We start from the raw sequence: 14,727 nt of genomic DNA on the forward strand, positions 1-14,727 counted from the left end.
GGTTAATCCACAAAGAATATGGAAAGGCCCAATTAACCGACGTGCGAACTTCAGAGAGGGAACACGAAGTAGGAGGTTGCGAGATGACAGCCAGTCCCTGTCCCCAACCTGGTAGGAAGGTGCATGTTGCAAAGCCTCCTAGACTTGTGCCCAAGTGGAACGAAGACCACAGAGATGCTCCTCTAATGCAGGAATACTCTGTGGAATAAACGAGTCAGGCAACATGGAAGGTTGGAAACCATTATTCACCATAAACTGGGACAACTGGGAAGCAGAATTCAAGGCACTATTGTGAGCAAACTCTGCCCATGGTAAGAGGTCTGACCAGTTGTTATGATGGTCAGAAATATAGCAATGTAGGAATTGCTCCAAGGACTGATTGGCTCGTTCTGTGGCCCCATTAGACTGCGGGTGATACGCAGAGGAAAAATCAAGCTGAATTCACAACTGTGCACAAAAGGCTCACCAGAACCGAGACACGAACTGACTACCCCTGTCCGAGACAATCACCTTGGGTAGCCCATGTAAGCGAAAGATCTGTAAATGGAAGCCAGTTCTGAAGGAATATGTACATTCCCGAGAGCCAATGTGACTCCATTTTATGATTAGTATCCATTTTGTCAGTATGCATATAGTCAAATATTGGCCCTAGTATATGAATGTGAGTTGGGGACCTTGGATTGTGGGCTGCTTGAGGGTAGGGACCAATGTGAGTGTGTGATGTATGTTTGGAGCACTGTGTAAATTGGCAGCACTATATGGGTACCTTGAGACACAATGTACAGGGATAGGGACAATTGTAGACATGCACACGCACTCAGGTTGAACTAGATGGTCTGGTGTCTTTATTCAACCTTACTATGTAAAATGTGACTGAGGGGTGTACTCACTTTTGTGAAATACTATATATAATAGCGTATGACTCTCTTTACTTCACTGCTATGGGCTCTAGCCCCAGATCTTTTCTAGACCTAGCAACACCCCTGATGCCAAGGGTTAGTGGTCACATGACCTCAAATAAAACTTGCACCAACAAAAAAAATAAGACATTTTTAATAGAAAAACATAATAGAGTAATAAAGCACTCTAATGCCCCGTACACGCGATCGGACATTCCAACAACAAAATCCCATGTCTTTCTTCCGACGGATGTCGTCTCAATCTTGTCTTGCATACACGCGGTCACACAAAGTTGGTCGGAAATTCCAAACGTCAAGAACGCGGTGACGTACAACCCGTACGACGAGAAAAATGAAGTTAAATAGCCAGTGCGGCTCTTCTGCTTGATTTCTGAGCAATGCGTGGCACTTTGTGCGTCGGAATTGCGTACACACGATCGGAATTTGCGCAAAACGGATTTAGTTGTCGGGAAAATTTGAGAACCAGACCTCAAATTTTGTGCAACGGAAATTTCCGATGGAAACCGTCCGATGGAGCACTACACGCGGTCGGAATTTCCGACAAAAGGCTCCCATCGAACATTTTTTGGCGGAAATTCCGACCGCGTGTACGGGGCATTAGAGGTATTATTTGGACCATCGGTGATGTGTTGACTTTCCATCTACTATAACTTTGACACTTCAAAACAAAAACAAGCGAATTGCCCAAAGGGACGTTGTGAGTGTAAAAACTTCACATTTTTATTAAGAAAACATTCTAAAAGTTTACATTGAAGTAAAAAAAACAGTTCACAGATAGACATACATGTACATATTAACCGTTCCATAGATTGGTCATATCACAATTGGCTGATAACAAGTTCTTTCACAGTTCTCTCAATTATCTCCATGCGTTTTGCAAGTCAGCGCTCCCTTCATCAGGAGATGTGAGAACTCATAAGTGTCTGCAAGGAAGAGACCAAGTCATTATGGAAAAGAAAATCCCACCACACACGGTATAATAATAAATAGACATGTGCAAAAGGAAAAAAATTGTTTTGATTTGTTTAGTTTTAATTCGTTAATTAATTCATTTGGTTTAGTTATATTCGTTAAATTAGTTTTCGGATTTTGTTTCGTTTTCTACCGAATTCGAAAAATCGGTCGCATTCGAAAATATTTCAACCAAATTCGAAAATATTTCAACCGGATTCGAAAAAATATTTTGCGACCCGAATTTAGGGCCATGTACAGTATCTCGGGGTCACTTGGTGCCAGGGCTGGACTGGGACAAAAATGTGGCCCTGGACTTTATCCAGACCGGCCCAGGGCACATCAGGGTACAGAGCTCAGCACACCAGGGCACAGCACATCAGGGTATAGAGTCCAGCACATCAGGGCACAGCACATGAGGGTACAGGGCACAGCACATCAGGGTACAGGGCACAGCACATCAGGGTATAGCCCATCAGGGTACAGAGCCTAGCACACCAGGCCACATCAGGGTACAGAGCCCAGCACATCAGGGCACAGCACATCAGGGTATAGAGTCCAGCACATCAGGGCACAGCACATGAGGGTACAGGGCACAGCACATCAGGGTACAGGGCACAGCACATCAGGGTATAGCACATCAGGGTACAGAGCCTAGCACACCAGGCCACATCAGGGTACAGAGCCCAGCACATCAGGGTACAGAGCCTAGCACACCAGGCCACATCAGGGTACAGAGCCCAGCACATCAGGGTACAGAGCCTAGCACACCAGGCCACATCAGGGTACAGAGCTCAGCACATCAGGGCACAGCACATCAGGGTATAGAGTCCAGCACATCAGGGCACAGCACATGAGGGTACAGGGCACAGCACATCAGGGTACAGGGCACAGCACATCAGGGTATAGCACATCAGGGTACAGAGCCTAGCACACCAGGCCACATCAGGGTACAGAGCCCAGCACATCAGGGTACAGAGCCTAGCACACCAGGCCACATCAGGGTACAGAGCCCAGCACATCAGGGTACAGAGCCTAGCACACCAGGCCACATCAGGGTACAGAGCTCAGCACATCAGGGCACAGCACATCAGGGTATAGAGTCCAGCACATCAGGGCACAGCACATGAGGGTACAGGGCACAGCACATCAGGGTACAGGGCACAGCACATCAGGGTATAGCACATCAGGGTACAGAGCCTAGCACACCAGGCCACATCAGGGTACAGAGCCCAGCACATCAGGGTACAGAGCCTAGCACACCAGGCCACATCAGGGTACAGAGCCCAGCACATCAGGGTACAGAGCCTAGCACACCAGGCCACATCAGGGTACAGAGCCTAGCACACCAGGCCACATCAGGGTACAGAGCCTAGCACACCAGGCCACATCAGGGTACAGAGCCTAGCACACCAGGCCACATCAGGGTACAGAGCCCAGCACATCAGGGCACAGGGCACATCAGAGCACAGCACATCAGGGTACAGCACAACAGGCCACATCAGGGTACAGGGCATGGCACATCAGGACAGGGGATATCAGGACAGGGGATATAAGGACAGGGCACATGGCACATCAAGGTACAGGACATGGCACATAAGGACTCAGCACATCAGGGTACAGCGCATCGGGGTACAGGACACAGCATATCAGGGTACAGAGCCCAGCACATCAAGGTATATGGGGCACATCAGGGGACATGGGGCACATCATGGGACACAGGGCACATCAGGGTACATCAGGGCACATTCAGGGGACACGGGGCACATTCAGGTACATCAGAGCACATGGGGCACATCAGGGAACATTCAAGGCACATGGGGCACATTGGGCACATCAGAGCACATTCAGGGCACATGAGAGCACATGGGACACATCAGGGCACATTCAGGTACATCAGAGCATGTTCAGGGCACATTCAGGGGACACGGGGCACATCAGGGCACATTCAGGTCACATGCCAGGCACATCAGGGCACATTCAGGGCACATGGGGCACATTCAGGGAACATGGGGCACATTCAGGGCACATGGGGCACATTCAGGGGCCACGTATCTTAGGTTCACTTGGTGCTAGAAACCCCAAATTTGGAGATGTTATAGTGCTAGGTCTACTGTGTTTGCATACCTAATTTGGGGTTTCTAGCTATAATTGGCCCCAAAGTCGGATTGCAAAATGTCATTCTCTGCTGCAGAAAAGTACTTGGCATATTGCCCATATCTGGGGTCACTTGGTGGCAGGTGACGAGGCAAGTGTACAATCCACAACTTGGTCATGTGGCACTCGTGGCCGCAAATTTGAAGATTTTGTAGTGCATACCAAATTTGGGGTTTCTAGCTACAAGCCGCCCCGAGATACGTGGCCCCAAATTCGGGTCGCAAAAAAATAGGATTTTTATATACAGCTTACCTGTAAAATCCTTTTCTTGAGAGTACATCACGGGACACAGGAGCTTCATTACATAGTGGGTTATATAGGCACCTCTGGTGATTGGACACTGGTTGACCCAATTAAAGAGAATTCCTCCCCTATATAACCCCTCCCATCAGGGAGGCACCTCAGTTTTGTAGCAAAGCAATAAGAAACCACGTAAAACCCAAGAGGGGCGGGAGCCCTGTGTCCCGTGATGTACTCTCAAGAAAAGGATTTTACAGGTAAGCTGTATATAAAAATCCTATTTTCTTGATCATACATCACGGGACACAGGAGCTTCATTACATAGTGGGATGTCCCATAGCAATGCTCAGGTTGAGGGGAGGGAGACACAGATCATAATTCTAGACCGCCAGGGACCTGAGGACCTAAACTGCAGCCTGCAGTACACTGCGCCCAAAGGCGATATCCTCTTGCCCTCTGACATCCACCTGATAGAATCTGGTGAATGTGTGGACTGATGACCAAGTCGCAGCCTTACAGATCTGAGCCAGGGAGGCCTGGTGATGCACTGCCCAAGAAGCACTGACAGCCCTAGTAGAGTGCGCTCTCACCTGAAAAGGAGGAATCTTCCCCTTTAAGTCATAGGCCTGAGAAATAACCTGTCTGATCCACCTCGAAAGAGTGGACTTTGACGCTGCCTGACCCCTTTTAGGGCCTTCTGGCAGAATAAATAAACAGTCAGTCTTTCTTATCTGAGCAGTTGCCTGAAGATAAAGACTGATTGCTCTAACCACATCTAAAGTGTGTAAGGATTCTTCCTCTGTGGACTGAGGGTTTGGAAAAAAGGATGGTAGGATTACATCCTGATTCAGGTGAAAACCTGAAACTACCTTAGGTAGAAAGGACCTGTTGGGACGCATGACCACTCGGTCCTTATGGATAATTAAATACGGCTCTTTACAAGAAAGAGCTGCCAATTCTGATACCCTTCTAGCCGTGGATATGGCTACTAGGAACACCAGCTTCTTTGTCAGGAGAGTTAAAGAAGCCAGATGCAGAGGTTCAAATGGTTGGGCTTCTAAGGCCGAGAGAACCAAATTCAGATCCCAAGGGCATACCGGAGGTTTGACTGGCGGTCTCATCCGCATAGCCCCCTGGATAAAAGCCCGTACTAGGGAATGTGATGCAAGCGATCTTTGAAAAAAGACCGATAGGGCCGAAATCTGCACCTTGATGGTGCTTATGGCCAAATTCATTTCAAGGCCTGACTGGAGAAAGGCCAAGATTCTGCCAATGACATACCTTCTAGGATGCCATCTCCTGGGTTCACACCAGGAAACATATGCCCTCCAGATCTTGTAATAGATACGCCTGGAGGCCGGTTTTCTGGCATTGACCAGAGTGGAGAGGACTGGCCCCGAAAGACCACGGCCTCTCAAAATGTGGGTCTCAGCAGCCAGACCGTCAAATTCAGACTGCGTAAAGCAGGGTGGTAAATTGGACCCTGTGAGAGCAGATCTGGCCGGAGAGGGAGGGTCCATGACCTGCCCACTGCCAACTTCATGATTTCTGCGAACCATGGTCGCCTGGGCCAAGCCGAGGCCACTAGAAGGACCGGCTTCGTCTCCCTCTTGACCCTTCCCAAGAACCTCGATAACAGCGGGTTCGGGGGGAAGGCATAGATCAGATTGTACTGATCCCAGGGAACTGTCAGAGCATCTGACCCCTGAGCAAGTGCATCTCTTGTCCTTGACACAAAGTTGTCCAGTTTCCTGTTGAATCTGGACGCAAACAAATCCACGTCTGGAGTGCCCCACTTGTGACATATGTCTTGAAACACATCGGGGTGCAGAGCCCATTCTCCTGGGCACAACTGCTGGCGGCTGAGATAATCTGCCTGCCAATTCTCCACTCCTGGAATGAAGACTGCAGAGAGGCACGGAACATGCTCTTCTGCCCAGACAAGTATGCGATTCACCTCCTTTTGGGCCACCAGACTTCTGGTACCGCCCTGGTGATTGATGTAAGCCACTGCGGTGGCATTGTCGGACTGAATCCGAACTGGGAAACCTCGCAGTCTGTGAGACCACTCTCTGAGTGCCATGTAAATTGCCCAAATCTCCAAGACATTTATGGGCAGCAGACTTTCGGTCGCAGACCATTTTCCCTGCGAGCATGTTTCCTGCAACACGGCTCCCCAACCTGTCAGGCTGGCATCCGTGGTGACAATCTTCCATGAGAGGGGAAGAAAGGTTTTGCCTTTCAGCAAATTTTTGGTCTGTAACCACCAGACAAGACTTTTGCGTGCCCGAGGGGATAAACGCATAGGAAGATCCAGGGATTGGGGCTTCCTGTTCCAAATCGCAAGGATGCATCTTTGCAGGGGCCTTGAGTGGAACTGGGCAAATGGAACGGCCTCGAAAGAGGCGACCATCTTTCCCAACAGTCTCATGTACAACCGAATGGAGGAGAATCTTCTGCCCAGAATCAGGCGCACTAGATCTCCAATGGCCAAGGCCTTTGGCTTTGGAAGGAACACCCTGCCCTGAGCGGTGTCGATAATCAGACCCAGGTAATCCAACCTGGTGGTCGGTTGTAAAGACGACTTTTCTAGGTTTATAATCCAACCTAGGCGGCCCAGATGTTCTAGCGTTTTGGTGACGCTGCGACTTAGGCATGTTGCAGTTCTCTCTACGAGAAGCAAGTCGTCTAGGTAAGCCATGACGGCTATGCCCTGAACTCTTAAGATTGCTAAGAGAGGGTCTAGAATCTTCGTGAAGACTCGAGGGGCCGTGGCTAGGCCGAACGGCAGGGCCACAAATTGAAAATGGCGCTGCTCTACCGCGAACCTCAGAAACTTCTGGTGTGCGGGAAATATTGGCACATGGAGATATGCGTCTTTGATATCTATTGATGCCATGAATTCTCCTCCTTGCAGGGAGGAGACCACAGTGCGTATTGACTGCATCCGGAAGGTCTGGATGTGTAGAAACCGGTTTAAGTCTCTCAGATCCAAGATAGGTCTGACACTTCCGTTTGGTTTTGGAACGGTGAAGAGATTCGAATAGAAACCTGAACCCTGATCTCTCGGGCTCACTTCTACTATCACACCTTGGGATAGTAATTGATCTAAGGCCAGAAATAGCGGTTTCTGCTTTATCGGATCCCTGGGGATCCTTGACCTTAGAAAACGGGAAGGTGGAATCTCCTGAAACTCTAGCCTGTAGCCCAGAGATACTGAAGAGATCATCCATTTGTCCTGAATCTCCTCCCGCCAGGCGCCTGCAAACTGCAGGAGCCTTCCCCCCACTCGGCCGAGCAGGGGCGCCCCTTCACAAGGATGTCTTGGAGGACTGCTTGGCAGGCTTCCGCCCCCAAGTCTTTTTCTGTCCCTGGGCTCGGCCCTGAGGCTTTGCAGCCGAGGAGGGCTGGGAAGGCCGTCGCCACTGTTTAGAGCTCGACGCTTCGGGAGAGAGAGTACGCCTGAATGAAGGACGTTTACTCTTCTTGACTGGAAGGAGTGTAGATTTACCTCCCGAAATATTTTGGACGAATTTATCTAATTCCTCTCCAAACAACCGTTCCCCTTTAAACGGGAACCCAGTCAAATGCTTTTTGCATGACATTTCAGCAGCCCAATTTTTTAGCCATAGAGCCCTACGCATGTGTACCAACATGAGGGACAAACGTGATGCTTGTTGGACAGAATCCAAAATCGCATCAATTATGAAACATAAGATGTGAGGCATCTCTGCATATTTCTCTACTTCCTCATTAGGAAGGAGTTCAAACATCTGTTTAACCTGTTCCTTAAGGAACTGACACAACCCCACGGCTGCGACTGTAGGTTGCACCACAGCGCCGGCCATGGAAAGGGAGGCTTTTAACAAGGTTTCCAGCCTTTTGTCAGCTGGATCCTTAAATACCTGCGCATTATCCAAAGGACAAGTTAGGTTTTTATTCACACAAGAGATAGCCGCATCCACAGATGGGGCCCCCCATTTCTTGGTGAAGCTTTCCTCCACGGGATAATACATAGAAAACCTCTTGGGAGGAGTAAACAGTTTATCGGGATGTCCCCAGTCCTCATACATCAAGTCAGCCATTAAAGGATGAATTGGGAAGGAACAAGCAGTCTGTGGAGCTTTCCTGACTCCCAGGGAAGAGACAGAGGATGTAGCGACTACAGCAGCTGGCATTCTGAACGTGGTACGCACCAATTCAGTGTAATACTGCACCTGCTTTCTGAGTGCCTGGGAGGAGGGGACTGACTCCTCATCCTCTGACTGATCCGACTGCTCATGATCCCTTTCCAAAGATAGGGATCTCTCCTCATTTTCAGAGCAGCTGTCTGAGAGAGGGATTTCAGCAGAGGGAGGGGATCTACCCCTTTTTCTGCTATCTTTTAGGGAAGCAGAAATAAAATTCATTATCCTCCCTTCAAAACTCTCCAATGAAGCCCTAAGGGAGTCATCAGTGACATAGACCGGGGCTGCGACATTAGGAGAGGCTGCAAAGCCTGAAAGGGGCACTGACTCGTCTTGAGATGCAGGCTCCACTCTTGCAGAGGGGGATGGTAATCTGCATGCACCTTTAGAACCCCTGGACCCAGGCGGTGACCTGCCAGTGCTTTTGTTACCTGCCCCTGAAACCCTCTTACGAGGAGACATAGTACTGAGCTACAAAGCAGAGTTACTAGTGTAAAATGCAATCACTTTGTTGTGCTTAAAGTCTCACAATAAATCAATATAAGCTTAACTGCACAATATGATGCCGAGTAGGTGTCTTAAGGTTCGCCTGGATCCAATCCCACGGATGCTTACAGCCCACAGCTCCTGTGCCTCACCTTACAGTCCCCTGACGCTCTGGGCTTTTAAAAACGGCCGTTTTGGCGCCTGCATTGCAGTCTGGAGCACTTGATTGTGCACAGCTGGCAACCACACCCCCCCCCTTTCCCTATTAGGCCGGGAGCGCGCCCGGCGCGCGTGCACGCGCCCGCGCGCGTGCACGAGGACCGCGGGATCCGGGGGGGGGAAGGGGAACCCAAAAGGAGTGACCTGGGACCCCCCGATCTGCGTGGGACCCCTTTTTTACTTATATTGTGGCAGGGACTGCAAGGAAACGTGAATAGCTGGGAGAACCAGGCATTTCACTGAGCGTGTTTGTTTGAAAGGCATGTAAGTATGCATCAGGCTTGCTCTTACTCCCTCAAGTGGTGGAAACCAGGTAAGACATACAACTACTCAAAATGAAGAAATCCATTCATATATTAAATATATAGGATGACTTCCCATACCTGTTCCCCGCCGCAGGAATTGCTGATTTCAGACCAATTCCAGCCTTCACCCATCACGGCGGGTATTGTTAGCCAACCTTCAGGCGTATCTGGGAATCTTACGAAAAGATTCTCCTACCTGGGCCTTGTAAAAAACTCTGCCAGAAACTTACGGGCGCCCTGAGTAAACAGTACCCCAAGTCTGGTTGTCCCAGAGTCCAGTCTTCCAATGGAGAGGACTTACAGGCAAAACCTCGTGTCTTCGGCAGACGAGGCCCGGGTACCATACCATCTTGGGAGTCAATTATCGGCCCGAGGTATGGATCCGGTTTGTTGTAGCCCTTCGGCCCTCGCCGGGACCCGCATAGAGCTAAGTTTTACGTGACCATCGACCAGACACTGGCGAAAAAACTGAGGTGCCTCCCTGATGGGAGGGGTTATATAGGGGAGGAATTCTCTTTAATTGGGTCAACCAGTGTCCAATCACCAGAGGTGCCTATATAACCCACTATGTAATGAAGCTCCTGTGTCCCGTGATGTATGATCAAGAAAATGTCATTTTTCGAATTTGATTTTCGGTTGAATTCGTTAGCATTGTAATTCGGTAATTCGGATTCATCCGAATGTCCGAATAATGAAAATTTGTCCGAATTTCGATTCGAAACGAAACGAAATGCACATGTCTACTAATAAATACACCGTTGTAACACAAAATACAGTGGTAGTGAAGATACAAATGACAGCAGGATTGACAATAGCAAGATATTGGCTGGAGAGAGCACAATAATCTGGCAAACAGAAAGTGCAAAGACATGGGCTTAAATAGGACGTTCATGGGAATGGCAAAGAGTTCAAGGTTCAGAGTTCAAGGTTCAGAGTTCAAGCTTCAGAGTTCAAGCTTCAGAGTTCAAGCTTCAGAGTACAAGCTTCAGAGTACAAGCTTCAGAGTACAAGCTTCAGAGTTCAAGGTTCAGAGTACAAGCTTCAGAGTTCAAGCTTCAGAGTACAAGCTTCAGAGTTCAAGGTTCAGAGTTCAAGCTTCAGAGTTCAAGCTTCAGAGTACAAGCTTCAGAGTACAAGCTTCAGAGTACAAGCTTCAGAGTTCAAGGTTCAGAGTTCAAGGTTCAGCGTTCAAGCTTCAGAATACAAGCTTCAGAGTTCAAGCTTCAGAATACAAGCTTCAGAGTTCAAGCTTCAGAGATCAAGGTTCAGAGTACAAGCTTCAGAGTTCAAGGTTCAGAGTACAAGTTTCAGAGTTCAAGCTTCAGAGTTCAAGGTTCAGAGTTCAAGCTTCAGAGTTCAAGCTTCAGAGTACAAGCTTCAGAGTACAAGCTTCAGAGTACAAGCTTCAGAGTTCAAGCTTCAGAGTACAAGCTTCAGAGTACAAGCTTCAGAGTACAAGCTTCAGAGTTCAAGGTTCAGAGTTCAAGGTTCAGAGTTCAAGCTTCAGAATACAAGCTTCAGAGTTCAAGCTTCAGAATACAAGCTTCAGAGTTCAAGCTTCAGAGATCAAGGTTCAGAGTACAAGCTTCAGAGTTCAAGGTTCAGAGTACAAGTTTCAGAGTTCAAGCTTCAGAGTACAAGCTTTAGAGTACAAGCTTCAGAGTACAAGCTTCAGAGTACAAGCTTCAGAATACAAGCTTCAGAGTTAAAGCTTCAGAATTCAAGGTTCAGAGTACAAGCTTCAGAGTTCAAGGTTCAGAGTACAAGCTTCAGAGTTCAAGCTTCAGAATACAAGCTTCAGAGTTCAAGCTTCAGAATACAAGCTTCAGAGTTCAAGATTCAGAGTTCAAGCTTCAGAGTTCAAGGTTCAGAGTACAAGCTTCAGAGTTCAAGCTTCAGAGTTCAAGCTTCAGAGTTCAAGCTTCAGAGTACAAGCTTCAGAATTCAAGGTTCAGAGTACAAGCTTCAGAGTACAAGCTTCAGAGTACAAGCTTCAGAGTACAAGCTTCGGAGTTCAAGCTTCAGAGTACAAGCTTCAGAGTTCAAGCTTCAGAGTTCAAGGTTCAGAGTACAAGCTTCAGAGATCAAAGTTCAGAGTACAAGCTTCAGAGTTCAAGCTTCAGAGTACAAGTTTCAGAGTTCAAGCTTCAGAGTACAAGCTTTAGAGTACAAGCTTCAGAGTACAAGCTTCAGAGTACAAGCTTCAGAGTTCAAGCTTCAGAGTACAAGCTTTAGAGTTCAAGCTTCAGAATACAAGCTTCAGAGTTCAAGCTTCAGAATACAAGCTTCAGAGTTCAAGATTCAGAGTTCAAGGTTCAGAGTTCAAGGTTCAGAGTTCAAGCTTCAGAGTTCAAGCTTCGGAGTACAAGCTTCAGAGTACAAGCTTCAGAGTTCAAGCTTCAGAGTTCAAGCTTCAGAATACAAGCTTCAGAGTTCAAGATTCAGAGTTCAAGGTTCGGAGTTCAAGCTTCGGAGTTCAAGCTTCAGAGTTTAAGCTTCAGAGTTCAAGGTTCACCAGAAACAAAGTTTAAGGCGAGATTGTTAAGGGAATTGTCCAACATCTCAGGTGGCTCAGCCAGAAGAGATCCTGCCAGACCCAGCAGAGGTTGCAGGTACAGATCTGGGTCTCGACAATCAGAATTGAAGAGCCGATTATCTGACTGTCCTCTTTCTCTGACTCAGTAAACCAGCTCTCACCTCCTTCATCCGAAATCCATAAATTATAGGATTGACGAGAGCCGGAAGAAACAAGGAGACCGAGTTGGCCATATTCTGCACGTCATAAGGAACGGAGGTCACAGGTGGATATAAAACCGCAGAAATCATTCCAAGCACATACAAGAGAATCACCACGAACAGGTGTGTGCTACACGTGTGCAATGCCTTGTGCCTGGCCCCACCCGCAGCGGTCTTCATGGCGACCTTTAATATTGTCAGGTAAGAGAGAGAAATAATGGAAATGTCACAGACAGTCAACACGGTCCGGACTAGAAGGCCTACGTTTTGGATTGTGGAGATGTCTCCGCACGCCAAGTGGTGCAGCGTTGGGCTTTCACAGTGGAAGTGTAGAATGATGTTTGACTGACAGAAATGGATCTGGGAGTCCAGAATGACAATGAGGCAAGCGAACGAGCAGTTCCTAATGAAGCCCATGATAGAAAGAAGCAGTAGATGTTTGTTCATGATGGTATGGTAGTGTAGAGGCTTGCAGATGGCTACGTACCGATCGAAAGCCATCAGCAGCAATACGAGAGACTCTGCCAGGAGGCCAGAGTAGACGGTGAACATCTGCAGCAGGCAGGCAGTCCGCGATATTGTGTCCAACCCCAGGAAAGACACCAGCATCTTGGGTACGATGACCGTAACATAGAAGACGCTGACCACGAGAATGGAGAAGATGAGTGAGTACATCGGGGTGTGAAGACTTGGTTCCACCCAGATCCGGTAGATGATGGGAACGTTACATACAAGGATCATGAGATAGACGTGTAGAAATGGGAGGAACAGCAGATATCGATGTTTGACGACTCCGGGAAAACTTAACATTGTAAACTCAGAGTGAGAAAATCCCAAAGTCTGGTTCATCAAAGACTCTGACATGGTGGGTCAGGATGAGGGACAACCTGTGTTTTTGTCATCTTCTACGTTCTGCAGTGAAAAGCACAAACATTTAATAGTCCATCATCTATGACATAAAACGGACCTGAAGTCACATATTTGCTTTCGTTTCTATGGATCTTCTTACAGCTAAAATAACTTTTATGGGACGGAAACCCAGGTGGCGTAACTAGAACCTTCAGGGCCCCCGATGCAAGAAACCATGAAGGGCCCCCCTGAACCCCAGCCAGGGCCCTTCCCTCCGAGTCCGGCAGTGGAACTCCCAGGTGGGCCAAGGGATCAAAGAAAACCCCTGCCCATTGGCTGAGATATCCCATATACTCCGTAACCTGACCTTGAAATGTCCTTCTCACATCTAATGACACCAAGCGCCTGGCCACCTAGTGGCAGAAGAGAAAAGGACAACAAGGCCAAACTTAGGGAGAAATCAATGGATCTCTAACAATTATCTACAGTAGCTACTCCTGACAAGGAATTTGGTGAGGAGCTCCCTGACTAAACCCCAGAGCCAGTGGCGTAACTAGAACCTTCAGGGCCCCGATGCAAGAAACCATGAAGGGCCCCCCTGAACCCCAGCCAGGGCCCTTCCCTCCGAGTCCGGCGGTGGAACTCCAGGGCGTGGTCTCAGGTATGACCTTTGTGAGCCCTGTAGTTCCACCACTGGCATCAGTCGTTTTTTTTATTATTTTATTTTTTATTTTTAGGTGCCCCATTGGGGGACTGCTCCTAGCCAGGATGGAGTCCCCGTCCCCAGAAGAGATGAGGTCCTTTTCTCCAGGGTAGATGAAGTTACTGCCCCCAGGTGAGAAGGGGACCCTGTCCCCAGGGGAGATGGGGGGTCCCTGTCCCCACGTGAGAAGGGGCCCCTGTCCCCAGGGGGAGATGGAGGGGGTAAGTAATGGTGTGTGGGGGATGGGGTCCTCTCACTCACCATGACCAAGCTGCAGGCCGCGCACTCACCCATGTTGGCCTGGGCTCCATCCAGTGTGCTGGACGGGTGATCAGCATATGTAGAGGGGGCTGCATGGGCCCCCTGCAGCACAGGCCCCAGTTGCGGTCGCGACTGCTGCACCCCCTATAGTTACGCCCCTGCGGAAACCATACAGTACAGCTGGCATAAGTAAGACCACGACTTCTTATTACTGGGTAAACCTAAACCGATCAAAGTAAAGGACTTTAGAGGTGTGTGGTCAACTTCTCAAGCCATGCTACTAACTGATGCATGTTTGGACAGCCATGATGCCACCGGGAAAGCAGCAGCCTTTTTGAATTTTGAAGACCACGGTGAGCTGAGCCCGCTGGGAACTTGCAATCGTTAACAGAGGGCTTTACAACAAACTTGTGGATGAAAGCAGTAAGGGTTGCTCCATATAATATGCGGATAACATCACTGTGGGTATGGCTGCCTCCACTATATTTGTAATATAGTTTGGTAATGGGGGGATGCATCCCCTGACTTGATTGGCTCAAACAGAACATAACCTCCACTGTTCCCCTGATGAAGCCCTTCTTGGGTGAAACATGTTGGGATTTGCTCTGTAGAAGATGTTATGGCTCTATCAACATGATTGGGACAATCATACATTTGGGGCCAGTGTTGGGATTAAGCGTTTGGGTTCTATGAAGTTTCATTCATCATGGACA

The 14,727-nt window shown here is 48.5% G+C and overlaps 1 protein-coding gene across 1 annotated transcript; it reads right to left on the reverse strand.

Annotated features, from left to right (window-relative positions):
* Positions 1-12,117: 12,117 nt before the first annotated feature.
* On the reverse strand, positions 12,118-13,065 carry LOC143956777 (olfactory receptor 52K1-like). Its single transcript, XM_077466955.1, has one exon. It carries the CDS (start codon positions 13,063-13,065, stop codon positions 12,118-12,120), a length of 948 nt encoding a protein of 315 aa, XP_077323081.1.
* Positions 13,066-14,727: the final 1,662 nt, after the last annotated feature.

Source organism: Lithobates pipiens, unplaced genomic scaffold, assembly GCF_037356315.1.
Source record: "Lithobates pipiens isolate NorthernLeopardFrog02 unplaced genomic scaffold, aLitPip1_a1.2 Scaffold_41, whole genome shotgun sequence".
Lineage (NCBI taxonomy): Eukaryota > Metazoa > Chordata > Amphibia > Anura > Ranidae > Lithobates > Lithobates pipiens.